This window comes from Drosophila grimshawi, unplaced genomic scaffold (genome assembly GCF_018153295.1).
Source record: "Drosophila grimshawi isolate 15287-2541.00 unplaced genomic scaffold, ASM1815329v1 contig_1377, whole genome shotgun sequence".
Classification (NCBI taxonomy): Eukaryota; Metazoa; Arthropoda; class Insecta; order Diptera; family Drosophilidae; genus Drosophila; species Drosophila grimshawi.
In genome coordinates this window covers 9,001,810-9,023,618 of record NW_025062900.1, presented here as the reverse complement: position 1 = coordinate 9,023,618, position 21,809 = coordinate 9,001,810, and the positions used below count along the sequence as shown (strand labels likewise).

The following is a 21,809-nucleotide window of genomic DNA, read 5'->3' as shown; positions in this document are numbered from 1 at the left end:
GAAGCATTTGTGAGTGTTAAAACTTTATTTGAGAAATAACATACTAAGACTCAATGATTTGCCTTGATAAGTTCAACTAAATTCAATTCATATTTTTCTCAATTACAAAGCATTCGATTTCATTTCCCCTTTGTGTCTGCCAATGCAAAGTTGCGATTTCAGTTTGACTCAGAGATTCAGAGACACCGGCATTGCATAATTGATATTGCACTGTCGGGTATTCGGTTTCAAATTGCAGCTTCATAAGTTGGCCAATGCGACAATAGGGCATCTTGTCTAGCTATCTATATCAATATAAAAGACGGTCTCGCGATCACTCAGTCATCAGTTCAGTAGATCTTTGCCTTGAGCAAGTTTGTGTTTTTGCAAGGCCCTCTCTCTCTCTCTCCTTCTCTGTGCAATTGAAACTCAACTGGAAGCAGAATGAATACGATGGTATATTAACTAAAATTTGTATTATATAATTAATCAGTAACCGCTTTTCCTCCACAGATCATTAGCTTGTTTTTGTGCCTGATCGTTTGTGCTGCAACCATTGAGGGCGGCATCATTGCCAGCCATCCTGATGAGCTGATTTCTAGCCCCGCTCAATATGAGTTCCAGTACTCGGTGCACGACAGCCATACGGGCGATGTGAAGGATCAGTTTGAGCATCGACGTGGTGAATATGTTATTGGTCGTTATTCACTAATCGAACCCGATGGACATCGTCGCATTGTCGATTATAGCGCCGATCCTTTGCTGGGCTTCAATGCTCAGGTTCGTCGCGAACCCATTTCGATTCTACAACATCATTAAAGAGATCAAATGGCTGTTGATGATGACTGTTAAGTTTTTTATACACTATTATTAAAATGCTGCTCAAATGGAATACGTAAATCATTGTTTTATTTGTTTTTTTGTAATTAACAGAGAAACCTTAAACCATTTTCGATTATGTATCGATTTACGCTATCAAGCAAAATAACGAAACTCTTCGAATTTAATAGTTAACAGTTCCCTTAAAAAATGCTCAAATTCATTTATAAAAATGCATTTATTGCGTTTCTTTTTACACATTTGTAATCGTTATATAGTATAATACATAGGAAACACGTATTTATAGAGCATATAAATCGTGTTTAAAGACTCTTGGTGGAGGGACTGATGCGCGTAGGTGTTTGAAAGTGGTGACCGGTGAGTAAAGATATGCTGTTTGAAGTAATGGCTAGAAAATGTTACAGTTACAGTTACAGTTACATATACAGTTGCTTAGCGTTGAGTGTTCAGTTTGAGATGGGTCGTCAATGCGATGAAATCAGTGTTTGGATTATCTCTCTCTCTCCTTCTCTCTCTCTCTCTCTCTCCTCGCTCTCGTTCTCGCTCTATCGCTTGTGCTCTTGCAGCTTTCAGCATCATCAGATCTAGTGGTACAGGCCCAATGAGAGTTTGGGAGCTGCGAGAAGTTTGGGTGCCGCATATGCCAATGGCAGTGGGGCAGCCTTGATCACCTTGTGGCCAAGGGGCTCACGGCGGACGACGGCATTGAAACCGTTATGGGCATCGGATGTGTAATCCACGATGCGCTGATAGCCATCGGCATCAATCAGCGAATACTGTCCCTGGACCTGGTCGCCCTTGCGTGTCTCCGTCTGGCTCTTAATGTCGCCGGTGTGGTCATCGCGCACGGAGTAGCTGAAATCATAATGGGCTGGTGCCTCCACCTCGATGGTCTTCAGCAGTGGCTTCACCAGATGTGCCTGTGGCGCATGGTAAATGGGACTCAGCTCAATGGCGGCAGCCGCAGCCACGCCCAGAATGAACACAGACATTAGCTGCAAATTAAAATGGGAAACACTCTAAAAAATGCACTTGTTTTTTGGCAGACAAAACTCACTGAGAACATTTTGCGTTTAGTTGTTTAGTTTAGTTTGCTGTTTGCTGTTTATGCTGAATCAATTAGATCACTGCACTTGGGGCTCCTGCGTTGAACTATGTTGCCAAATGTCGCGCACGCAACTTTTATACCCAAAAATCGACAGCCCCACCTTCAAGGCGGTGCGGTGCTTGTGAATTAATCCAAACTCGAACCGGAATGCTGCCAAAATGTAAAACAGTTACTTTGTATTTTGCCATTGCGGCCATTGATTGCCAATATATTTTGTCTTAGCACCCAAATAAAAAAGATTAAAAAAAAAAACTGTTTGCCGGTTTGTTGCTCCAGTTTTGGCAGTTTTTAGTTTTTGGTTGTGTATCAAATTCACTTTTGTCTCCACATATTTAGGCTGGTCACTCAATCAAGGGATAAGCTGAGACAAAAAATTTGTTATTAATTTACCCATATCTGCGCACTCACCTGACAAACTGATCTATGGATCAAGTGCCCAGCGAGCTATTCAATAAATCGGGTGCTTTTCAAAGTCAAGTGAAAGTGAACAGATATAAAATATATGGCGACATATGCACGCATGTAATCAAAGTTATATTAATGAATGAATGGTGATTCAAGTAAAGATCTAAATTTTCAAAATCCAAAATAAAAGTTTAAGCTTAATTAATTCACTTCACTACTCTTATTATTTTGAATATACATTTGATAAAGTGAATTAACTGGAAGTAAAACTCGACTAAGTTGCTAAATCATATATCATAAGTCTAAGTTGTTACAAAAATACATAGACTGTTATTAATGATTTACCAAATGAATCTTTTCGAATTCCAGAAGATTTTAAGAGCGTAATGATGTTAAAATAATTACTTATAAATATTTTAGGCAAATTGTACAACTAGCAATCCATGATATACAATAATTTCAATAATATTACCAAAAAATAAATAAATAAGGTGGGGCAACGCATTTGCGTCGATATCTGCGTCAAATGAAACAAATTGCACATTGACATTCAGACAGCCTTCGGCGAGCTTGCAGTTTTTTCACTTAATTAATTAATCAAGTTGCAACATCCGTTCGTGTGTGCCACACAAGACACTATAACCTCTTTAATACCAAAACCGACCAGGCGGTCTTGCTGTGGTGGGGCAGGCTGCAGCTAAGGTGGTGTACACTGCCCACATGCCACAGCCTTTCACGCACATTAAAATCAACGAGACACCGCCGAGCAGTTAAGTGAAAAGCGAGCAAAATATCAAATCGAGACACTTGCAGGTAAATTCGATATGAAGTAATAAGCGGTATGGTGCATATCTTGCGCCACATTCATTTAGAACAAGATTACGATTGCGCATGATGTGGTGCCGAGTGGTGGCGCACTCCAGATCCAAGAGCTGGTACCGCGCGCCGCACACTGCACACGCACTGCAACGCAGCTCCAGTTGCCACAGCGGCACGCCCGCTGTCGTTGGCTGTCGTTGTCGCCCCACCCAATCAACGAGAGACATGCAGACATGCAGACATACATACGCAGAGCGAGTGCAAATTTAAGTAGACTCCATAAATAATAAGTTGTGTCTACTTAGCGACATGTACCCACTTTATAGATTGCACGAAAACCCAACCACACACACACACACACACATACACATCTGTGTGTACTTTGGTTTATATTTGTTGTGGCATATGTGCCACGTAAAAGTACATAATGTTTGCACACAAGTTGCATGCAACAAGTGCCCGAAGGTCATTCAAGAGAACTATTTGTTGCCCTTAATACAAAAATATTGCAATTATAACGAATTTAAATAGGAAAACTTTCAAGACACTTTAGTTAATAAATTAAAAAGAAACAAAAAACACCGAACATAAAAATGAATTGAAAGTTGTTCCTTACACGCTAAGAAAAAAATCTCAAGCAGTTTAAACTGACAAATTATAAAATTAAGTGATATAAAAAATCATTGACATATTTTCTTTACAAACTAATAGAAAAAGTAGCTTGCTGTTTAAAAGGAACAACTTTAAATACTTTCATATCAATAGGTAATACCAGCTCAAAACAAGTGCCACAGAATAGGGTGGATGTCAAGAAATACCGTTTTTTGAAGAAGGTTCCTAGTAAACCAAAGTTCCTGGGCGCATCGGCTGTGGGCGTGGTCTGACCTTTAAAGGAGGTTACCAGCAAGCTATATTCCAAGTTTGACAAGTCTATCCTTGAAATTGTGGGAAATATGCGTTTCTATCGATTTACACTTCCATAAATATCGCTTTATCGATTAAGGAGGTAGGTGTGGGCGTTGGAGCAGTTTACATTTCAAATAGGTACAACAAAAAGTGAACTTAAGTATTCAGTATGATCATTGATCGTTTGTATATTATCAAGGAGTCAACACATGATTCAAAATAAGAAGCCAATCAGAATAAATAAATAAATACATGAACAATGCGTTTACCAGACTAAATAAGTACACGTACACATACCTAGGCATAGCTATTAAACCTAAAAACAACTAATAACAATCGATGGCAATAATCACATTAGTAATCCAAGTCCCTGACGTGGTTGCCATAACCGAAATCCTTTAGATAATTATCGATAGCCAGATCGAAGGAGGAAGACGACGACGGCGGCGGCGATTGTGGTTTAATCGAATTCGATTCGGGTGACTCGTAGGATTTGTCGGGATACGACTCGGTCTGGGTGGGATATGCCTCAGTTTGTGGCATGGGTGGCAGTGGCAGCGGCTCAGGTTCCGGCTGGGCATACGATTTGGGTAGCTCTGGCGGCGCAACTGGATACGATGTGGTGCTCTCATAGATGGGCGCCGATGTTACCACCACCTCGCTGTATGGCGTCTTTGCCTTAGCTATGGCAACACCACCACCCGATGTCGAAATCGCTGCGGAAGCTGTCTTGATTATCACCCGTTCCTTGTGCTCTGCACCCGCCACTTTGCTCATCATCTGCTTGTACTCCGGCTGCAGTCGAGCCACCAGTGGCACCTGCGGGGAGTAATAAACCGATTGCTGTGTTGGCGGCAAACTGGCTGGATAACCCTTCTTGGTGCCATAGGCGTTGCTCAACAGATGCGCCAGCTCCTCCAGCGTATAGTTGGGTGCATTAATATTGGTTGACGTTGGTGCAGATGCCTCATTGTAGGCCAGTGGATACGGTTTGTAGTTCCTGTTGGGCGCCGCATATTTTGGATAGTATTTGCGCTGATGCGAATGCGTAAACTCGACCTGGCCACCGGGTGCATAGTCCCCTGTGGAGGAGATCTGTGTTATCTGCTGCTTGGGACTGGCCACGGAGACTTTGCGACAGAACTCCTTGCAGCCCAATTTACACTCACAGTAGCACTTCTTATATATCGCGGGATTGCCGACATACGGTGTCTGTGGTGTCGTATAGATCGGTGGCAATGTGGGTGGCATTGTGCTTCTCCTGGTCGTCGTCGATGTGGTCGAGCGTGGCGTTGTGGTGGTGATCGGCAGCGATGAGTCTGTCGTTGTGGACGGTGGACGTTGTGTTGTGGTGCTAAGCTCACTACATGGCACCTGCTCCCAAATCTCCTGTTCGCATTCCGCACAGTACTGGGGAAAGTGGGCTTGGCTCAGCGCCAGGCCACCCAAAGCCAGCAGGGTGAATATGAAATTGTGTCGCACAATCATCTGCAAAAAGCAACAACAACAAAAAAATTATAATAATAATAATATTTAATTATACAAAATATGGGTCGGTTTAGTAATGCGACACAATTCCCAATTGGATTGATTTTCGTTTTGATTTTTTGTACCTTTCAGCAGTATTTGGATTTTGGATAGCGCTCAGCGTTCGTCTCTCTGCTTGGTCGCGTGCAACTTCTTCAATACAATATGCTGAATAGCTCTTAAATACTTTTTAGCGCAGCTATTTGCAAATATTACAGCGCTATGCAAAATGGGTCGCGGAAGCGTTGCCCCCATCACGTTCCAAACACTACGCGGCTCGTCGGCCGGCAAGGGGTGAAGGGGGGACGCCAACGCTGACACTCAATACAGATGAATATTCATATATATATATATTGGCTATGCTTGAGCCGCTCTATATACAATATATACACCATCATTATGACAATCACACAAGCGCATTTCTTCTGCGCTTCCGTAAAAGAATTTCATACATTTCTCAGATAGCCACACGCTTTTGATTTGTTTGGAGCTTCAGCATCAGCTTCAGCTCCGAGTTCCAGTTCCATTTTCATATTAATTTCTCATATTTTCCATATGCATTTTCATATCTATGCAGCTCCGCACGCATTGACCATTTTTTTGTGTCTGAAGTTTGACCGCTGACTGCTTGGTGGATTTATAAATTTTGTCTGCCGTCTGGGTTTGGGTTTGGGGCTGACCAAGTGTCTGGAGCGCCGTGGCTCATTCATATTTCTGTTGTTTACGTTTTTGTTTTGTCTTGAATTTTAAGCAACTTTTGCTTATCAATCTGTCGATTAAGTTATCAATTGGGAAATCATTTTGTTGGTCTCGACACGTACTCTGGCGATACCAGACAAATTTCAAATGAGTGATTGACAGCTATAAGAAAAGACACGAAAAATATCTCAACAATATCTTTAGTCTAAATCGTGTATGTGAATTTTGAGTATGTTTATTATTGGTAATCACAGTAGTACTAATCTATTTTATAAAGATAAATAACTTTTGTTTTACAACTATTGAATGTGGAATATTTTAATTTTTACTTTTTTCTTGCAAAATAATTTTTGTTTTATTCTTATAAGCGAGAATGAATGCAGAATTTCCGGTCTTTGACTACTTACGACGCTTGTAATATGACAACAATTTTACCCATGAAACATATGTCAACTTCTACAAAACTGGTTAAAAATCTAACCTTTTTTAAATTTATTATTATTATATTTGTTGATACCTTTCGCAGTGCTTTATATATTGATGATAAATTTAATTTAATTATCGTTTTAAATTTCATATTCAATAATTTAAGTATTTCCCTTTCCCTCGTGCTCTAAATTTAATTTTTAATTGTGTGACTATATTTCCCAGATCAAGGATTGTTTGCCAGATTCAGGCAGGATTAACTGATTTTTAAATGTTTATCTAATTTTATTTCAAATAAATTTTTATTTCAATATACAAATGTTAACAAAGTTGTAGCTTGGTATTATATTGGTTCATCATTTCGATATAATAAATTATTACTTTCATTTATAAGTAAATAATGTTAGTAAAATCAAAAGAGAACAACAAAATAAACTTAAATTAAAAAAATCGTTATAAGAAATGGAAACTTTATATTCGAAGAATAAAGCTGCATAAAATGATGTGATGTGAGGATAAAACAAAGCTAATTGATTTTTAATAAAACAATAATCGCCACATAAACAAATTTCAGTCTAACTTAAATTAGCGTTGAGTTTTTGAAATGGTTTTGCCCCGCGATAGACATATACCCTCGGACGGCGGGTTCCTTCGTCCAGTGGTACGGCATCCACTTCATCCTGATCCTCGGCTTTGTTTAATGTTTCGTCAAAACTGCGCTTTCGCAGCTTTTCATAGTTTTCTGTTATCGGCATGGTTGGCTCAACGCTGTCGTTAGATGTGGGCATGGCCAGGTCAATGACTTCGGTGCCGTGGGGGGAGCTGGTTAAGCGTTGGAGCGTCTCGCGATAATGGGGCTGATCCTCGGTTATTATCTCTGGCTGGGCCTCTGGATTCAGTATCTGATAATTGGGTGTGCCCATCTCAAATGTGGTCACATCGCCCTGCTGCACTTTATTCTTCAGATCATTTGGATTCAAGCCATATTGCTGCTGCAGTGGCGCCATCCAATCTTCATCTTTGCCTCCAGCCGAGTCTGTGGCTGCAACAGATGCCAGCGCCATTAGCATGACCAATAGTCTAACTGTTAGAGCTTGTCGTGTAGGCACTGCGTCGCTCATTTTACTACTGATCTGGTCAAGTCAGCGGCATCAATCGTTAAATTTTGACTGAGGCCAATAGAAATTCATCTCTTCCAGCTTGCACGTGCGCCGCCCGGCAGAGATGGAGATGCGAGAGGGCTGATTCGGGCCGTGGCTGCTACGTGAGATTATCAACATCTTGTGTCTCGTCGCCATGTCTCGTCAGCAGATATCATTAGTTAATCGCAGTATCATTTTGCGGTCTTATCTAATGATGCCAGAACACATTTACAGACTGAGTAATGACTTGTATATATCTATATACACATATAGTAATTATGATACATTTGTTTTTTGGTTGATGATGATGATGAAGACTTTTTGAATGAATTTTTATGACTTACCTACTTCTTACTCATACTAATATCTATTTGAATTTCACTGAAAAGCAATTTATAATTTGCATCTAAAAAGATGCGCCAACAATAATATTTGATTATTGGTTGCATAAAAATAGTGTACAATATAAAATAGTTAATTAATAAAAATGACTTTAACTAATATAATATAAATTCCAAACAGCTTGCGACACAAAAATAATCAAATCTTTTGTGCTCTTCTACAGAACAGATTCAATAATATTTATTTGAGTATGTATGTATATACGATGCATCTTTATAATGTGTAATGATTGATGTACAATGTATGTATGTATGTATATAACTTAAATATGTCTGATGAATGCATTTGAATGCACTTGTGATTGGTTGGCATGTTTGAGATATCAGCAGGTTTCCTTGAAGGCTCTTGCATTTCATGAAGTTGAAGAAATGTAGTCGAAGTATGATCAGTTGGTTCTCTCAATCACTCTAGTATTTGTACTGAGCTGTCGGCCCCGACACCGATACATAGTTGCCATGAGCCGGCGCCGGTCCCTTGAGACTGGGCCTGGCATAGTGCACCAGGGGAGCCAGCGGCAACACTGGTGCCGCAAGCTTGGTGGCAATTAGCTTCTTGGGCTCAGGCTGTGGAATCTTGATATCTGTCGGCGTGCGATTAACAATCGCATTGAAGCCATTGTGGGCATCCGATGTATAATCCACGGTGCGCAGATAGCCATCCGAATCGATGATAGTATACTGGCCGACGACTTTGTCATCCTTGCGCTGTTCCTTCTGGCTCTTGATGTCGCCCGTGTGCTCATCGTTGACAGACCAATGAAATTCGTAGGCCACGGGTCCATAATCCGGTTCCGCTTCAATTGCCCAGACGGTGCCAATCATGGCCAGGCCAATGCACAACAAATAGCTGATCTAGTTGAACAGTCAGAAGAAGGACTTCTTTTTCTTGCATTCAGTATTTAAAGCTTAACTTACTTTTCCCATTATTTAAACAATTTGTGTTAGCTCGAGAATTGTGTATGCACACGACGCTGATCGGAATCGTTGTAATTAATCGAGGTAGTCCTCAGCGTTTTTATACTTATCCAAGCATGACAACTCCAACGTCTCAATCGAAACACTCAGGCTTGGTCTGAGTCTCAATCTCGGTCTCGGTCTCAATCTCATTCTCAGTCTGAGTCTCAGTGGATGTGGCAACGTGATAAAGTGTTTCAAAAAGCCCCCAAAATCGAGTAACAAGTAATTTGGAGCGCTTAAGTGAGCAATGCAATAAAAAATAACAAGAAACACATTTTCACAAGTGCTGACTTACACAAAAATTTAAATTTTGGTTTGCCTCAAGTCATATTACGGGGAATAAAAAAAAAAACTATGGTATGCACAATGTTTAATATATATTTTTTTTTTTTAGAAAGAAATCTATATAATTTAAATTATTTTATTTTAGCTTATCCTCATTTTTATCATATTTGCATATTTATGCAATTAGTCAAAAAATTGTCATTTATTAATTTATCTGCTATTAAACCATTTTGTATTTTCAAAAATTTATGCAATTACTGAAAATAATTGCGAAAAAATCTAAAAGACCAACCAAGTTGTGTCCATTCATTATTGTCGTGTGACATCGGCTTACTTAGATCCTCCACAGATGTGGCAAATTGATTTGGCCATAACTTGTTTGATGTCATTAACAAATATTTTAATTAATTTCAATTACTCGGCGTTTGCCTTATTTGATGGCTTTAAATTCAGGTTACGGTATCACGTTTTTCAATACTCTGCAGCTTTGTTGCGGATTTCTTGTTTGAAATGCCAATTGTGGCATGTGCACTTGTAAGGCGTGACTTGCTTAAAACTGGGTTAAATATACTTACTATCACTAAATGCTAAATTAGACTGATTTTTGCATACCTGTATGGCATTTGCAATGTTTTTAGGCAAAAGTGAAGTGTTTTCATGACAACTGAAACGTCCATGAAATTAATTGTAGTCTTCTTTTTTTATAAGCTTACTTAAAGGATTTACAACTGTCTGATATGACTAGTGACTGTTGATCGCTACCAAGATATACATGTTTAATTTGTAAATAAGATAATCATTATTGAATTCTGTCCTGGATCTTGCACTGCTTACTTTTCATATTTATCCAAAGCAGTTCAAAGGTGCGAATCTCCGCTAAAAAGCTGTTTATTAACTTTACTGCTAGGTAGTTTTACGCTACCTACCTTCTCTGGCTTATGCTAAGAAGCTCCTAGAAAGCAGTTTCTTCTATGCGCTGTGCCAAGCCGTTCTTTTCAAGTATGACTAAACTCTATCTACGGGTGAAACTTTTACCAGTGTATGGGTTCTTGTATAAGTCCAGAATCCTAGAAAAGTTCGATAGAATTGTTCTTTTGACCATATCTTTCAAAGATTTATGAACAGATGTTACCCTAAATAGCAACATGCAAGGATTTATTTTCCTGTTAAGTAAAAAAATTAAAGGAACTACAATCTTTAAATACATGAATTTAAAATCGTAAAATAATATGTAAAGTTATCAAAATAAACAGTCATTTTTTAAAAAATATATAAATGTATAATCAATAAATTGCCACAGCAATACATATTAATCCCATTATCTATGAAGATGTTGAGGTGTCTGTAAAGCCAAACATGCTAAAGAACTAAAATAGGATTTCATTAGAATTTAATAAGTATCCAGTTTTGTCTGACTCAAATTTTAATCTTTCCCCTCTTCGTCTTCCTCGTCCTCTTCCACTGGCTTCTGCAATTTGTCATGAATTTGCCGTTGGTAGCGCGAACGCAAAAGCTCTCGTCTCAGGCGATGGCTCTCCGCCTCCACAGTTTCAATGAGCTGCAATCAATACCGTTTATGTTATCGTTATCGCTATGATTATTGATACTAGTTAGATATCCCGCTTACGCTATTTGTCATGGCGGCTCGCTCCAGCGAAGCGGCATCGTCGTCATCTATCTTAAGGCAAGACATACCGCTGGATTCACAACGATCCGCCTGCGTGCGAAGAGCATCTTCTTCGGCGTATTTGGGCGGTGGATCATCGACATCGTTGGCAATTGGTGACTGCACTGCCGGCGTTGCCAGTTGTGCTTTAAGGGCTGCCACCTCGTCGCGCAAACTTTTATTCTGCATCTCAAGCAAATCTACCTGCATTCAATTTGGATGGTTATAAATTCAGATTACTGGCTTAGCATAGGATATTTACGCTTTCTAGCTCAAAGTCCATTTCATCGATAATATCATAGGACTGATCCAGAGCCTTTTGCATCTTCGCCAGCTTCGCTTGCAGTTCTCCCACTTCGTTTTCACTATTTATATTTTGCTGTGACCTGCGTTTCTCCAGTTGCATTTGTTGCTCTTTACAATAAGGAAACATATTGGAGGACATTGGGATATATTCAGGCAACGCTCCTCAACTCACCCGAATTCCGTTGATCAATTGCAGATTTCATCACCAGACCAGTCAGCGTTTTTTGCCGCTTGAACATATCCTCGAGCGCTTTGCAGCGTTTCACCTTCTCCAAATATGCATCGTGCAGTTTGTTGTATTTCTTTTTGTGCAGCTGCAGCGTATCCACGATACGATCGCGTTCCTCCTCCAGCTGGAACGTTTTGACCTTTGCCTCCACATGCAACGAGGCATTTGATTGGTAATCAGTTGAGGCACGATTTAGTCTGTGGCGCAGCAGCATAACCTCTTCCTCCAATCGTACATTCTGCGCCTTAACTATGAACACAATATCACGGCAATTAAAATTGCATATTCTCTTTCTCTCTAATCAAATGCTTACGCACCAGTTGACATTTCTGCGTAAAGCATTTGCATTGCAGATGAGGAAGGTCGTTCCATTTTGCAAGCAAATTGTTGACTGTTTCTATTAGTCAGAAGAGCATTGTCTGCAGAAAATTTGTGCTTAGTGGCACGACTCTTATCTCCCAGGTTGGAAATAGATAAGTTATCAAATTGCCATATTGTTGCCATATTGTCGAAAACAATTAAAAAGTGTTCTTTGGTAATTATACCTTATTTCAATTTGTCTAAAAACGCAGTTCAACATAAATATATTATATTTAAAGTAAATTTTCTTATGGAATTTAATCAAACTTTATTTTTGAAGTACCAAATGCTGTTCATCAAATCAAACGTGTTTTTATTTATCAGCCTAAAAGTATGACTTGCTCGCTCATTATTGAGGAGTACATTTGTTTCCTCTGAAAGTATGCAATGTCTTCATTGACATCCAGATAAATGATTTCCCTTGAAAATTTCAGTAAAATTGATTATTTAAAATTATGTTTTATTTGTTATATATTTGTATATAATTGTTTTTATATAAAATATGTCGACATTCAATTAATTTAACTAACTTCGGATCATAGGATAACTAAAAACCCCAACCCAAACGAGACTGGCACACAAAACGTTATGTATTTAACTATATGTTTGTATACATATATATTTATATACTACGAGCGACATGACCATGCCCACGCCCCTACTCTTACAGATACATGCCATTGACCAGGAAGTCGGCTTCCTGGGAATAGGGCGTTTTGCCGCCCATGCGACGTGCTCGTCGTCCCACTGTGCGCATGCGACACCCAATGAGAATGGCCAGCGCAGCGGTCACCAGCAGACCCAGGGTCAGGGACAAAACTGCGCCACCCGGTCGCTCCGAGTGGCCATCGTGATCGCGGAATTCCAGCGCCAGATTCTCGTGTATCATTTTATATTGCTCGTGCACGGGACCAACAGGCACAGGCAATGCCGGCAACTGTTGTTGCTGTTTGTTTTGCTCCAGCGCCAGTTCGATGGGGTCCTTGCTGCTCTTGGCCTTGGTTTTCTTGTGCTTGCGCTGTTTCTATCAGAGAGAGAGAGAGAGAGAGAGAGAGAGAGAGAGGAAGAGAAAGTTGGAGATTGCGTGGACTTAGATATTTGTGGAATTGAAGGAAGCTGGGCTCACTTTCTTGGGCGCCTCTGTGGACTTTTCCTCCTCGTAGTCATCGTAATCCTCATCAGCTGGCTGATTCTTGCCATGCGTTGGCGCTGCATTCAGCACGGGCAGCATGGATTGCTGCGGCGCTGCCGGGGCTGGGGCAGGGGCAGGAGCAGGTGGAACTGCTGCAGCAGTTATGTAGGCGTGACTCTGTTGTTGCTGCTGTGATTGTCGCACAGCAATTGGAGCTGGCGGCGCCGCAACTTGTGGCCAGTTTATAACAGTCGACTGTTGTGGCACGCTCACAACTTGTGGCTGCTGCTGCTGCGGTGGCGTCAGATAGATGTCTGAGCGTGGCAGCGACATGCCATACAAAGTGCCACCAGCACCACCATTATTATTGTTGTTGTTATAGGTCGGCAGTTGGCGTTGTTGTGGTTGTGCTGGTGGTGGTTGAGGTGGCGCTAATTGGCCCTGAACCTGCCCCTGGCCATTTAATGCCATCGACTGTTGCTGTTGCAGTTGCAGGCCGCCTTTATGATTGAATATGTGACTGTTCAGCTGCTCATCTGTTGAGGAAGTGTGGAGATAGTCAAACGCACAGCTAATTGAATTAATTACAAGTATAAGCTCAAACCACAACAACAACGACAGCACAAAACAAACACTCCTACTAACAACACACACACACACACACACATCCAAACACACTCTCGTAAATCAATTCAGAGTGACGTGGCTCCCATTACAACAATGAGAACTGATGGGTAATTGCCATTTTCCCAGCAATTTCTCAACTGCCCCAGCCAATTGGCCACAGACTGGTCATTGGAGCTGCAGCTGAAGATGGAGCTGGAGCATTGCGTGCTCTTTGGCTGCAATTTATGTGCTGATGTCACACGATATTAAGAAAAGTTCGTTGTGTGTAGCTACAAGTTGTACTCTATACTAAGTTATTGTTGCACTTAGTTATAAATATTTATTGCAATTGTCTTCGGTCTGGTTTACTGAAATTGGTTGAGAAGGGTTTATTTATGAAGTTTTCAATCGAAATGGAAGATAATCATAGAATCAGATTAAATTAATTCAGAAGACTTGGCATAATTTAAATATTAATTTAAAACAAAATTAGTTAGAAATTCTTCCCTATTATAAAAATTAGAACTGATTATAGGCATACTTGCGGAAACCCGAAGGCCCACGGTCAGCTGTAGAGTAGTCTGGGCTATTTTTTTTTAAGCTTTTGTAGCAGAAAGTCAGGCGACTAAAATGCCATTTACACAGTGTCCCTTAAGCAACACTTAGCTTCATTTATTTTTGTTTAGTTGCGTTTAGGGACTTGCCAATTTATTGTGGCCTAGCTTTTGAATTGTTTACAAAGCATAAGCCCAGAAATACCCAAGGGCACAACTATATTCCATGCCAGGTAAATGCCTGGTGAGTTCATCGGCTCTGCAGTTTCTATTGATGTCCAAGTGCCTTTGACTAGGTTGGGATTGTTATGGCTGAGAATTGTAGAGCATGTCTGGGTATACAGAGAAAAAAGACTCTGCTGTCTCACGCGTTTAACAATCTAGAAAATCAGTTTCCATCCTTCAAAATTTGTGAATTTCACCAAGCAAATGCCTTAGAATTTATTGTAAATGACCGCTATCACCAAGCAGATAATACATGTATTGCTATTAAATATGACGTCTAACTGTATTAGTAGTTAGACACTTTTTCTAGAAATGGTATAATATGGCCACTACTCGTATATGGAGTTGTTATTCATATTTACCCGCAATCAGAATCTCGCCTTGTGGCTGTTGTTGCAGCAACTGATGTTGTTGCTGCTGCTGTTGTTTCGATTGTGTCTCGGCAATCATTTTGCGATTAGCCCAAGCGGCGGCATCCTCTCGATTGTTGACCATGGGGGGCGGTGGTGGTGGTGGCGGCGGTGGTCCCAACACAATGACATGCTGTTGCTGCTGCTGCTGGTGTTGTTGTTGCTGCTGCGGCTGCTGCTGCTGTGCTGTCAGCAATTGTTGCTGTATGGGCGGTACTGGCTGATATTGTTCCACATTGTTAGTGTTACTGTTACCGCTGGCCTTTGTGGCCGTTGAGGCAACGGTATTGCACTAAAAACAATTGGTCCGCAATTGAATAATTGAAAATTGTTGATAATTGGGGGATTTGAACTTACTTCCGGTCCCTCGTCGCTGCCATCTTCGCACTGGGGAATGCCATCGCAGGCATTGTAAACGGCAATGCATTCGCCCGAGTGGCAGCCAAACTGAAAACGTCCACAATGGGGCAAGGGGACTACATAAATAATGGGAGCGGAAAGTGTAAAATTTGCATAATCAATATATTGTATGTATATGTTGCCAGTGCGTACCGCTCTGAGCCGAAACTGAGCCACCAGTTGCTGTTGTTGCCGTTGTTGGCATGAGCAGATTTGTGGGCTTGTCGCGCTGCACATCCGGCTTGAGTTTGAGATTGCTCAACTCCCACTCCTGCTGCGATATGTTGTTGCTGGGTATGTGCGGCAACTGTGGCCGTGGTGTGCTTGCCACCATTTCCAAATTGTTGTGCGTTTGTGGCGTCAGCACTGCACTCGTATAGTTCGCATGCCGCGTGAACTTGCAATGGAAATTCTCGGGCGGACCACACTCGAAGAGATAACAATAGCCGCCCGCTTTGCGCTCAAAGATGTACACATCGCAGGCATCCGTTTCGCAGCAGAGACGCTCGCACTCCTCGAGCGTGTCCAGCTCCAGACCCTGTAGATATTTTCCGCCAATCGCCTGCGATTCACCAGTCCGAATAATTGTGTTCTTGTGCACATCGAAGTGACCTTAATTCAGAGAGAGTATATTCGAGATGTTGCTGTATGCGATTGTGGTAGATTTTCCTACCTATGCACGATTCCAGATCCATGCGCTTGGCCAGCCGATGGGTTGGTCTCTCTTCAGCTAGCTCGGGCTGACCGTCAGCTGTCATGATCAGAGGCAGCGGCAGTAGCAGCAGCGGCAGCAATCGCAACAGCCGCAACATTTTAACTCTTAAGTTGCAGCTGGCTTGTAATCTGATTTCTTTGCCTACTGACTTGGCTAATTACTTGGACACGTCTCAGTGAATTGTACAGTTGGGGTGGAGGGGCTTGTGCGTTGACGCTTTTCGAAGGCTTGGCGTGTTTACAAAATTTACACGCTCATTGATTTTTTCTGCCCACCTGCGCAGCATGCGTATTTTCTTTCTGTTTCTGTAACTTTCGCAAAATTCACTTGCCGAATCACCAAAAAGGTTGATTTTTATAAAAGAATACTTGGTTTTATTTGTTTAATAATATGCAGGAATTCTGTTCAGCTTGCTTGTCCGAATCTATCCAAAGGAAAATGCATACAAATTTTTTTTGTATAACTTTGTAAATGCAGCAACCCTTAAAAAGAAAGCTCTCTCGAGCTTTTTACATCAGCTGTAACTGCCAAGCTTGAAAAATATTTAAATGTAATTGGAGTTTAGCTAGAGCTATAAAATATTTTAGCATATTCAATTTTGGTTTATTTTGTATTGAAATATGTTTAATATTATAACATGATTTGTTATTTTGCACAGCAAAGTAAAAGCTCCGAAAGCTTTCTCTCTGTCTCTCTCTCTCTCTGCTCATGCTTCCAGGGAACATATGTTAACCTCACGGTTTAGTTTCAACCCTAACCTTGCAGACCTTGCACATGGCAATGTAGCACAAAAACAACAACAACAACAGCAATACCAATAATAGCAAGTGTAGCGCTTCCCTGTCCTTCGTGCCCTTTGAATTGTTCCTATTCCCGTACCATCTTGAAACAGATTTTAACTGCAAGCATGAAGACGTCATGTTACAATAAAAATCAATAAAAGCTTTCCTATCTTTCTATTCGTATGTTCTTTTTTACAGGCTTTAATAATTTAGCTGTGCTAGCAGGGTGGTTGCGGGTGTGTGTGTGTGTGTGTGTGTGTGTGTGTGTGTGTGTGTCTGGGGACGTGTAGATTAGGAGCAAAACAGTCAGGTAAATTGTTGGTAAATATTGGCTGTGTGTACAAAATATATAAACCTCGGGTATACACACATTTGCGCTATCATTTCAATTGTTTGCAATTTGTTAGCTTACAGATTTGTATATGTATATGGTATTATTAAATTAAAATTAACTTTTTTTAAATGAACAAGAGAACAATTATGGCAAATGAGCAAATCAGTCAAAGCAATAAACAGGGAAAATGAACAAAACAATTAAAAATGAAATTTAATAGATGAAATTTGAAATTAGAAGAACACTTATCTATCTATTATTAGAATGCGGTCACTTCCATAGTAAACATAAATTGCTTGAAGGCATCTAATGAGTAGAAATAAATCTCTTCAGAAGTTATCTGATGAGTAGAAATAAATCTCTTCAGATAGCTTCAAGCAATTGATGTTTACAATCGTATATTTATGATATTTCGCCGAATTTGTATTGATTTTAAATGTGAGTTACCTTCTTCTCATGTGTATTTTGAATGTATTAGAATGGGCAGTTAGTAATCCATAATAAAAATAATAAAATTAATAATATTGCTGATACGCATTTTAACTCAACATGTTGCCAAGTTTCCTTTATCCCTGGTCTTTATCTAACCCAACTCCGGCACATACATACATCTGAATGTCTGTATGTACACACATACACCCATAATTTCTTAACATATAAGTGCGTATTTAGGGTTTGGGCACAGTAGAAGCCAAAAATGTCTAAAAATAGCATCAGACCAGACGCCCAAATTGCACACAGCAACAGCAGAACAGCTGTAACAGCAGCTCCAAAAGTGTGCTGTTAGCTTAACAGAGCGCGCTCTCTCTCTCCCTCTGGTAACAAAATGGCGGCGCATGCGTCGTTTTGGAGTTACAACTTTAAAATTTGAAGTTGACTCAACTTGAAAATGTTAATGAAAAAATGAAGCGATAAATGCAAAAAGGGTCGCCAACAGTCCACACTAACGCACACTTCTATATATATATATGAGTGAAATGTGCACACACACACACAACATACAGACTCACAGTGTTTATTAAAACACCCGGGCACATTGCACAAAAGCAAAGCGGAGTCAGGCAACAACAACAACAAAAGTAAAAATCCGTAGCACAACAAAAAATAAATAAACATTTGGGGGCCATAAAGTGGGCGAAATGTGAGCTTGAGAGTAGTCCCACAATAGCAGCAAAAAACATTGCATATTTCAGGGCAGGGAGCACTCCTGCTGCTAGTCAAGTGTGCAGCGTGTTAGACCCCGCTAACTTTGTGCCTGTGTGTGTGTGTGTGTGCGTGTGAGTGAGAGTGCACTCACAGTGCAAACTGCCAACAACAACAACAATAAGAAGAACAAAAACAACAGCAACGCGAACTTCTGCAAATGAGCGCCTCAAATTGCATGTTCAGTTTGGCGTTGCAAGCGATTTTAATGCTTTTAATTCACAGGATGGTCGAGGGTAGACTTGGAGTGGAGAGAGGTGCTTGGCTTGGCACAGCTTTTTGTTGCCATGTTATTTAAGTTAATCGCAGCAGCAACAACCACATTTTGTTGTACTTCAGCTTTTGTTGCTGCTGCATACTTTTGAGCTTGTTTAAAGCATTTTATCGATTTTAGTCGCTTTCAATTTTCGTGCCAGCAAATTGCATTAAGTTCAATGGCTGTGTGCCTGGGCCAAAAGGAAGGCAACTATTTCAAGTATCTGAGGGATACAAATTATTTATGCTTTTTTCTTTTTTATTGTCTGCTTTGCCTTATTCTGCGAATAGTTTATGACTGCCATGTTTGGTGGGTGGTGTTATTGTTGTTGTTGTGCTGTTCATGTTGTTTTGTTGTTTAAAGCCTAGCAGTGGAGCTAGCAAGAAAATTCCCAAATCGAAATTGTTTTTGTTTCAAAGTCATTTGGCACGACGCCGACGACGACGACGACGATAAGGACAACGCCATGGGTTCTGCTAGGGTTCAATAACACCGTCAAAAGAGTTCAAATTTTTGAATGCCCAATGCTCGTAAAGCATGAAAAGCACATCTGCACGTGCAGTGCGCGAAAACTCGTAAATTTCGTGCATTTAACTTAATGGAAATTTAGCAACCAACGAACCCACACAAACACACTGATCACCAGTGTCTGGGGTTGAATGTGGCAGCAGCTTAGAATCGACATCATCCTCCACCTGTCGAACGCATCTAATTTGTCTACAAAGCAGTGCAGGTGAACCAAAACTGGTTTTCGGACTTCACTGGTCTTCTACATTCTCTAACTAACTTTTTCGGTCGACTCGTTTATGCAAAACTTTAATAATGATGCGCACTCTGAATGAATGTTGTCTGTGGCGACATGGAAAAATCAGTAAAATAAATTGCCGCCAAGATGCTCGACTTGTTTGTGGCTATCACAGGGGCGGAGCTAAGCTAATTAAGAACGGGGGAACAAATCTACATAAATGTTAAACGAATATTTATTTATTTTGAGAATCCTCGCCACGACACTGCTTAACTTTAAGCTGTCTCATAAATAAATGTAGGCTTATTTGCGCTCCCGCTTGTTATAATTTTAATCAATCAGCCATAAAAATGTATATTAAGCCCACAACAATGGAAACTGAAAAAATGCCTCTTTAGGATTAGCTACATTTTTATGTTATGCGGTGTTTACTTTAATAGAGCTTTTGTATATAATATATAACAGATTTAACAAGCTAAACTATAAATAAGAATTAGGTAAAAAATGTAATATTTGTACTGAGTTTACAACGTTCACCTAGCAACAAAAAAACAAATATTATTAGAATAATTAATAATTATTCTATTAATCTAGAGACCAAACCAAACTCAAACACTTAAACTGTTTGAACTTGAGCTCTTGCAGTTATAGCTAAATTGAAAGTACTTAATATTAATTTTTATTTTACAAATTTATGACTTAGCCATTAGTCTGGGCAGAATGTTTTATTAAAAATAATTAGGACTTAATAATTATTCAATTCGAAAATAACTGGTTAGAAAATGAATAAAACACCCACTCTGTGACAGCTCAGCTGACACATTCGCTGCCCAATGAACTCTGCAAATATCGCATACTAAATCGGAGATAATTATGCGTAAACGCCCGTCCCCTCAGGCGCGAAACTGATGAACTGACGAACTGACCATTAATTATGCCAGAATATTCGTAAACCAAACAAGGCACAAGGAGAAAAAAAAAATATCAAAAGCTCAGACAACGTCGCGACTGTTTTACTAATTTTTTTTGACGGGATGGGAGTATTGAGGTGCTGGGCAAACACTCACAAACACACACACACAAGCAGACAAACACAGACACCATGGGGGAGCAGACGGTGTTGGTAGGTGGGTGGGCCAAATGGAATTAATGGCAGCGCCAACCGACGAAAGCATAAGGGCGACTTTTCCATTGTGTTGCAGCATTGGCGAAGTCGCGTCAAGGAACCTTCAAGTGCCCAAAACAACGGCCAGACGACATTAAGATGAGTGGGAGACGGGACTAGGGTGTTGGGAATCGTGAGTCAAGTAAGGAGGGCAGTTATATGCCACAATGGCTTAACCGCACAACAAAAGCGCAACAAGACCTCCAAACATAGCTACAACAAAATATGTTAAGCATATGAGAAATTATTTAGTTGATAAACTAAGAGATGACCTAAGAATAAATTCGAAAAAACAATAGAATAACAATAATTTATATTTCATTTTTCAAATGTGAGCAAAGCTTGAGATGGTTAAATTATTTGAATCCAGAATTTCAGAAAAATAAAATAAATGTAAGTGTATAATATGTTCGATTTGTTATGGATTTTTGTCCAAAGCATATACACATAAAATTATATATAATAATATAATAAAAAATAATGTAAATGCTTTCATTTTAATTGTTATTCTTTTACAGATTTTAAATATTCTGCAATATGCCTCATGGAGCAAGCAATCAAAGGTACATTAGAAAATATTGACTTTGGGTTAAGAACAACAACAGATGCTGTCGTTGCCTGCGATGAACTCTTGAACTTGGGCAGCAACACAAAAGTTCAATGCTTCTTGAGCACAAGCACTCAAACAAAAAATAGACGAATACGGCTCGAGAGCAAGGGCTCAGGACATGTCTGAACTGGGCTAGAAGGGTCAATGCTTTTGGGTGTGTATGTGTTTTGTTAAGTGTGTGTGCATTAAATATTTAAATTCATCAAAATTGCTCATACGCTGTGTGGGCTGTGCAAGAAAATGCCTTCTTTATCTTTATATGTAATGCTCATGCCTCGGTATAAAAAGTGAAAATGACGAAAAGACCTCGTACATTATTTAAATGCAGAGCTGAAAATACCAGTGCATAAATATTTAATTAGTTTGCGAGCCGAAGAATGAATGGCAACAACAATGGGTAAACGTTCGTCTCAAGTTAGACATAATTATCTAGAGCCAGTGCCTGAAGACAATGCCACAATGCCTAATGGCAAAGACACACAACTAACACACAAAATGAAACAAAACATAGCTCAAGTATAAAAGCATGCATATACTATAAGCGTAAGTAGATGCTAAGCATAAAAAGAAAATGGTCGAAAGAGCAAAACGGCAGCTCATTAAAACTTAATGCTAAAA

General features: G+C 40.0%; 7 protein-coding genes across 9 annotated transcripts; 1 reads left to right on the top strand and 6 right to left on the bottom strand.

Moving 5' to 3' along the window:
• The first annotated feature begins 372 nt into the window (after nucleotides 1–372).
• LOC6562646 (pupal cuticle protein Edg-84A) lies at nucleotides 373–863 on the top strand. The gene is made up of 2 exons (XM_001988661.2): nucleotides 373–435; nucleotides 493–863. The coding sequence occupies exons 1-2, from the start codon at nucleotides 424–426 to the stop codon at nucleotides 796–798; spliced, it is 318 nt and encodes a 105-aa protein (XP_001988697.1). The 5' UTR covers nucleotides 373–423; the 3' UTR covers nucleotides 799–863.
• A 540-nt stretch (nucleotides 864–1,403) lies between these two features.
• LOC6562647 (larval cuticle protein A2B) lies at nucleotides 1,404–1,882 on the bottom strand. Its single transcript, XM_001988662.2, has 2 exons — nucleotides 1,877–1,882; nucleotides 1,404–1,814 (listed from the first exon to the last, which is right to left on the bottom strand). The coding sequence occupies exon 2, from the start codon at nucleotides 1,809–1,811 to the stop codon at nucleotides 1,404–1,406; it is 408 nt and encodes a 135-aa protein (XP_001988698.2). The 5' UTR covers nucleotides 1,812–1,814; nucleotides 1,877–1,882.
• A 2,338-nt stretch (nucleotides 1,883–4,220) lies between these two features.
• Nucleotides 4,221–5,730, bottom strand: LOC6562648 (extensin). Of its 2 annotated transcripts, XM_032736573.1 has the most exons (3): nucleotides 5,671–5,730; nucleotides 5,227–5,545; nucleotides 4,221–5,139 (listed from the first exon to the last, which is right to left on the bottom strand). In XM_032736573.1, exons 2-3 carry the CDS (start codon nucleotides 5,543–5,545, stop codon nucleotides 4,412–4,414), a joined length of 1,047 nt encoding a protein of 348 aa, XP_032592464.1. In that variant the 5' UTR covers nucleotides 5,671–5,730; the 3' UTR covers nucleotides 4,221–4,411. The 2 variants fall into 2 exon arrangements, with proteins under 2 accessions (XP_032592464.1, XP_001988699.1); XM_001988663.2 differs by having other exon boundaries at nucleotides 4,221–5,545.
• Nucleotides 5,731–7,214: 1,484 nt separating this feature from the next.
• LOC6562113 lies at nucleotides 7,215–7,845 on the bottom strand. The gene has a single exon (XM_001988664.2). It carries the CDS (start codon nucleotides 7,828–7,830, stop codon nucleotides 7,285–7,287), a length of 546 nt encoding a protein of 181 aa, XP_001988700.1. The 5' UTR covers nucleotides 7,831–7,845; the 3' UTR covers nucleotides 7,215–7,284.
• A 664-nt stretch (nucleotides 7,846–8,509) lies between these two features.
• On the bottom strand, nucleotides 8,510–9,195 carry LOC6562114 (cuticle protein 7). The gene is made up of 2 exons (XM_001988665.2): nucleotides 9,168–9,195; nucleotides 8,510–9,104 (listed from the first exon to the last, which is right to left on the bottom strand). Exons 1-2 carry the CDS (start codon nucleotides 9,174–9,176, stop codon nucleotides 8,661–8,663), a joined length of 453 nt encoding a protein of 150 aa, XP_001988701.1. The 5' UTR covers nucleotides 9,177–9,195; the 3' UTR covers nucleotides 8,510–8,660.
• A 1,413-nt stretch (nucleotides 9,196–10,608) lies between these two features.
• On the bottom strand, nucleotides 10,609–12,123 carry LOC6562115 (ERC protein 2). Its single transcript, XM_001988666.2, has 5 exons — nucleotides 12,013–12,123; nucleotides 11,639–11,944; nucleotides 11,423–11,574; nucleotides 11,122–11,364; nucleotides 10,609–11,052 (listed from the first exon to the last, which is right to left on the bottom strand). The coding sequence occupies exons 1-5, from the start codon at nucleotides 12,065–12,067 to the stop codon at nucleotides 10,918–10,920; spliced, it is 891 nt and encodes a 296-aa protein (XP_001988702.1). The 5' UTR covers nucleotides 12,068–12,123; the 3' UTR covers nucleotides 10,609–10,917.
• Nucleotides 12,124–12,626: 503 nt separating this feature from the next.
• LOC6562116 (low-density lipoprotein receptor-related protein 11) lies at nucleotides 12,627–16,485 on the bottom strand. Of its 2 annotated transcripts, none has more exons than XM_032736520.2 (6): nucleotides 16,055–16,485; nucleotides 15,535–15,993; nucleotides 15,340–15,458; nucleotides 14,935–15,274; nucleotides 13,182–13,723; nucleotides 12,627–13,073 (listed from the first exon to the last, which is right to left on the bottom strand). In XM_032736520.2, exons 1-6 carry the CDS (start codon nucleotides 16,191–16,193, stop codon nucleotides 12,720–12,722), a joined length of 1,953 nt encoding a protein of 650 aa, XP_032592411.1. In that variant the 5' UTR covers nucleotides 16,194–16,485; the 3' UTR covers nucleotides 12,627–12,719. The 2 variants fall into 2 exon arrangements, with proteins under 2 accessions (XP_032592411.1, XP_001988703.1); XM_001988667.3 differs by having other exon boundaries at nucleotides 12,627–13,079; nucleotides 16,055–16,484.
• Nucleotides 16,486–21,809: the final 5,324 nt, after the last annotated feature.

Coding starts and splice junctions, on each gene's coding strand:
- LOC6562647 (XM_001988662.2), bottom strand. CDS start 1,811: ATGTCTGTGTTCATTCTGGGCGTGGCTGCGGCTGCCGCCATTGAGCTG.
- LOC6562648 (XM_001988663.2), bottom strand. CDS start 5,545: ATGATTGTGCGACACAATTTCATATTCACCCTGCTGGCTTTGGGTGGC.
- LOC6562113 (XM_001988664.2), bottom strand. CDS start 7,830: ATGAGCGACGCAGTGCCTACACGACAAGCTCTAACAGTTAGACTATTG.
- LOC6562115 (XM_001988666.2), bottom strand. CDS start 12,067: ATGGAACGACCTTCCTCATCTGCAATGCAAATGCTTTACGCAGAAATG. Junction 11,945..12,012: donor TTACGCAGAAATGTCAACTG/GTGCGTAAGCAT, acceptor TTGTGTTCATAG/TTAAGGCGCAGAATGTACGA. Junction 11,365..11,422: donor TGGACTTTGAGCTAGAAAGC/GTAAATATCCTA, acceptor AATTGAATGCAG/GTAGATTTGCTTGAGATGCA.
- LOC6562116 (XM_001988667.3), bottom strand. CDS start 16,193: ATGTTGCGGCTGTTGCGATTGCTGCCGCTGCTGCTACTGCCGCTGCCT. Junction 15,994..16,054: donor GGATCTGGAATCGTGCATAG/GTAGGAAAATCT, acceptor CTCTGAATTAAG/GTCACTTCGATGTGCACAAG. Junction 15,275..15,339: donor GCAGCGACGAGGGACCGGAA/GTAAGTTCAAAT, acceptor AATTGTTTTTAG/TGCAATACCGTTGCCTCAAC.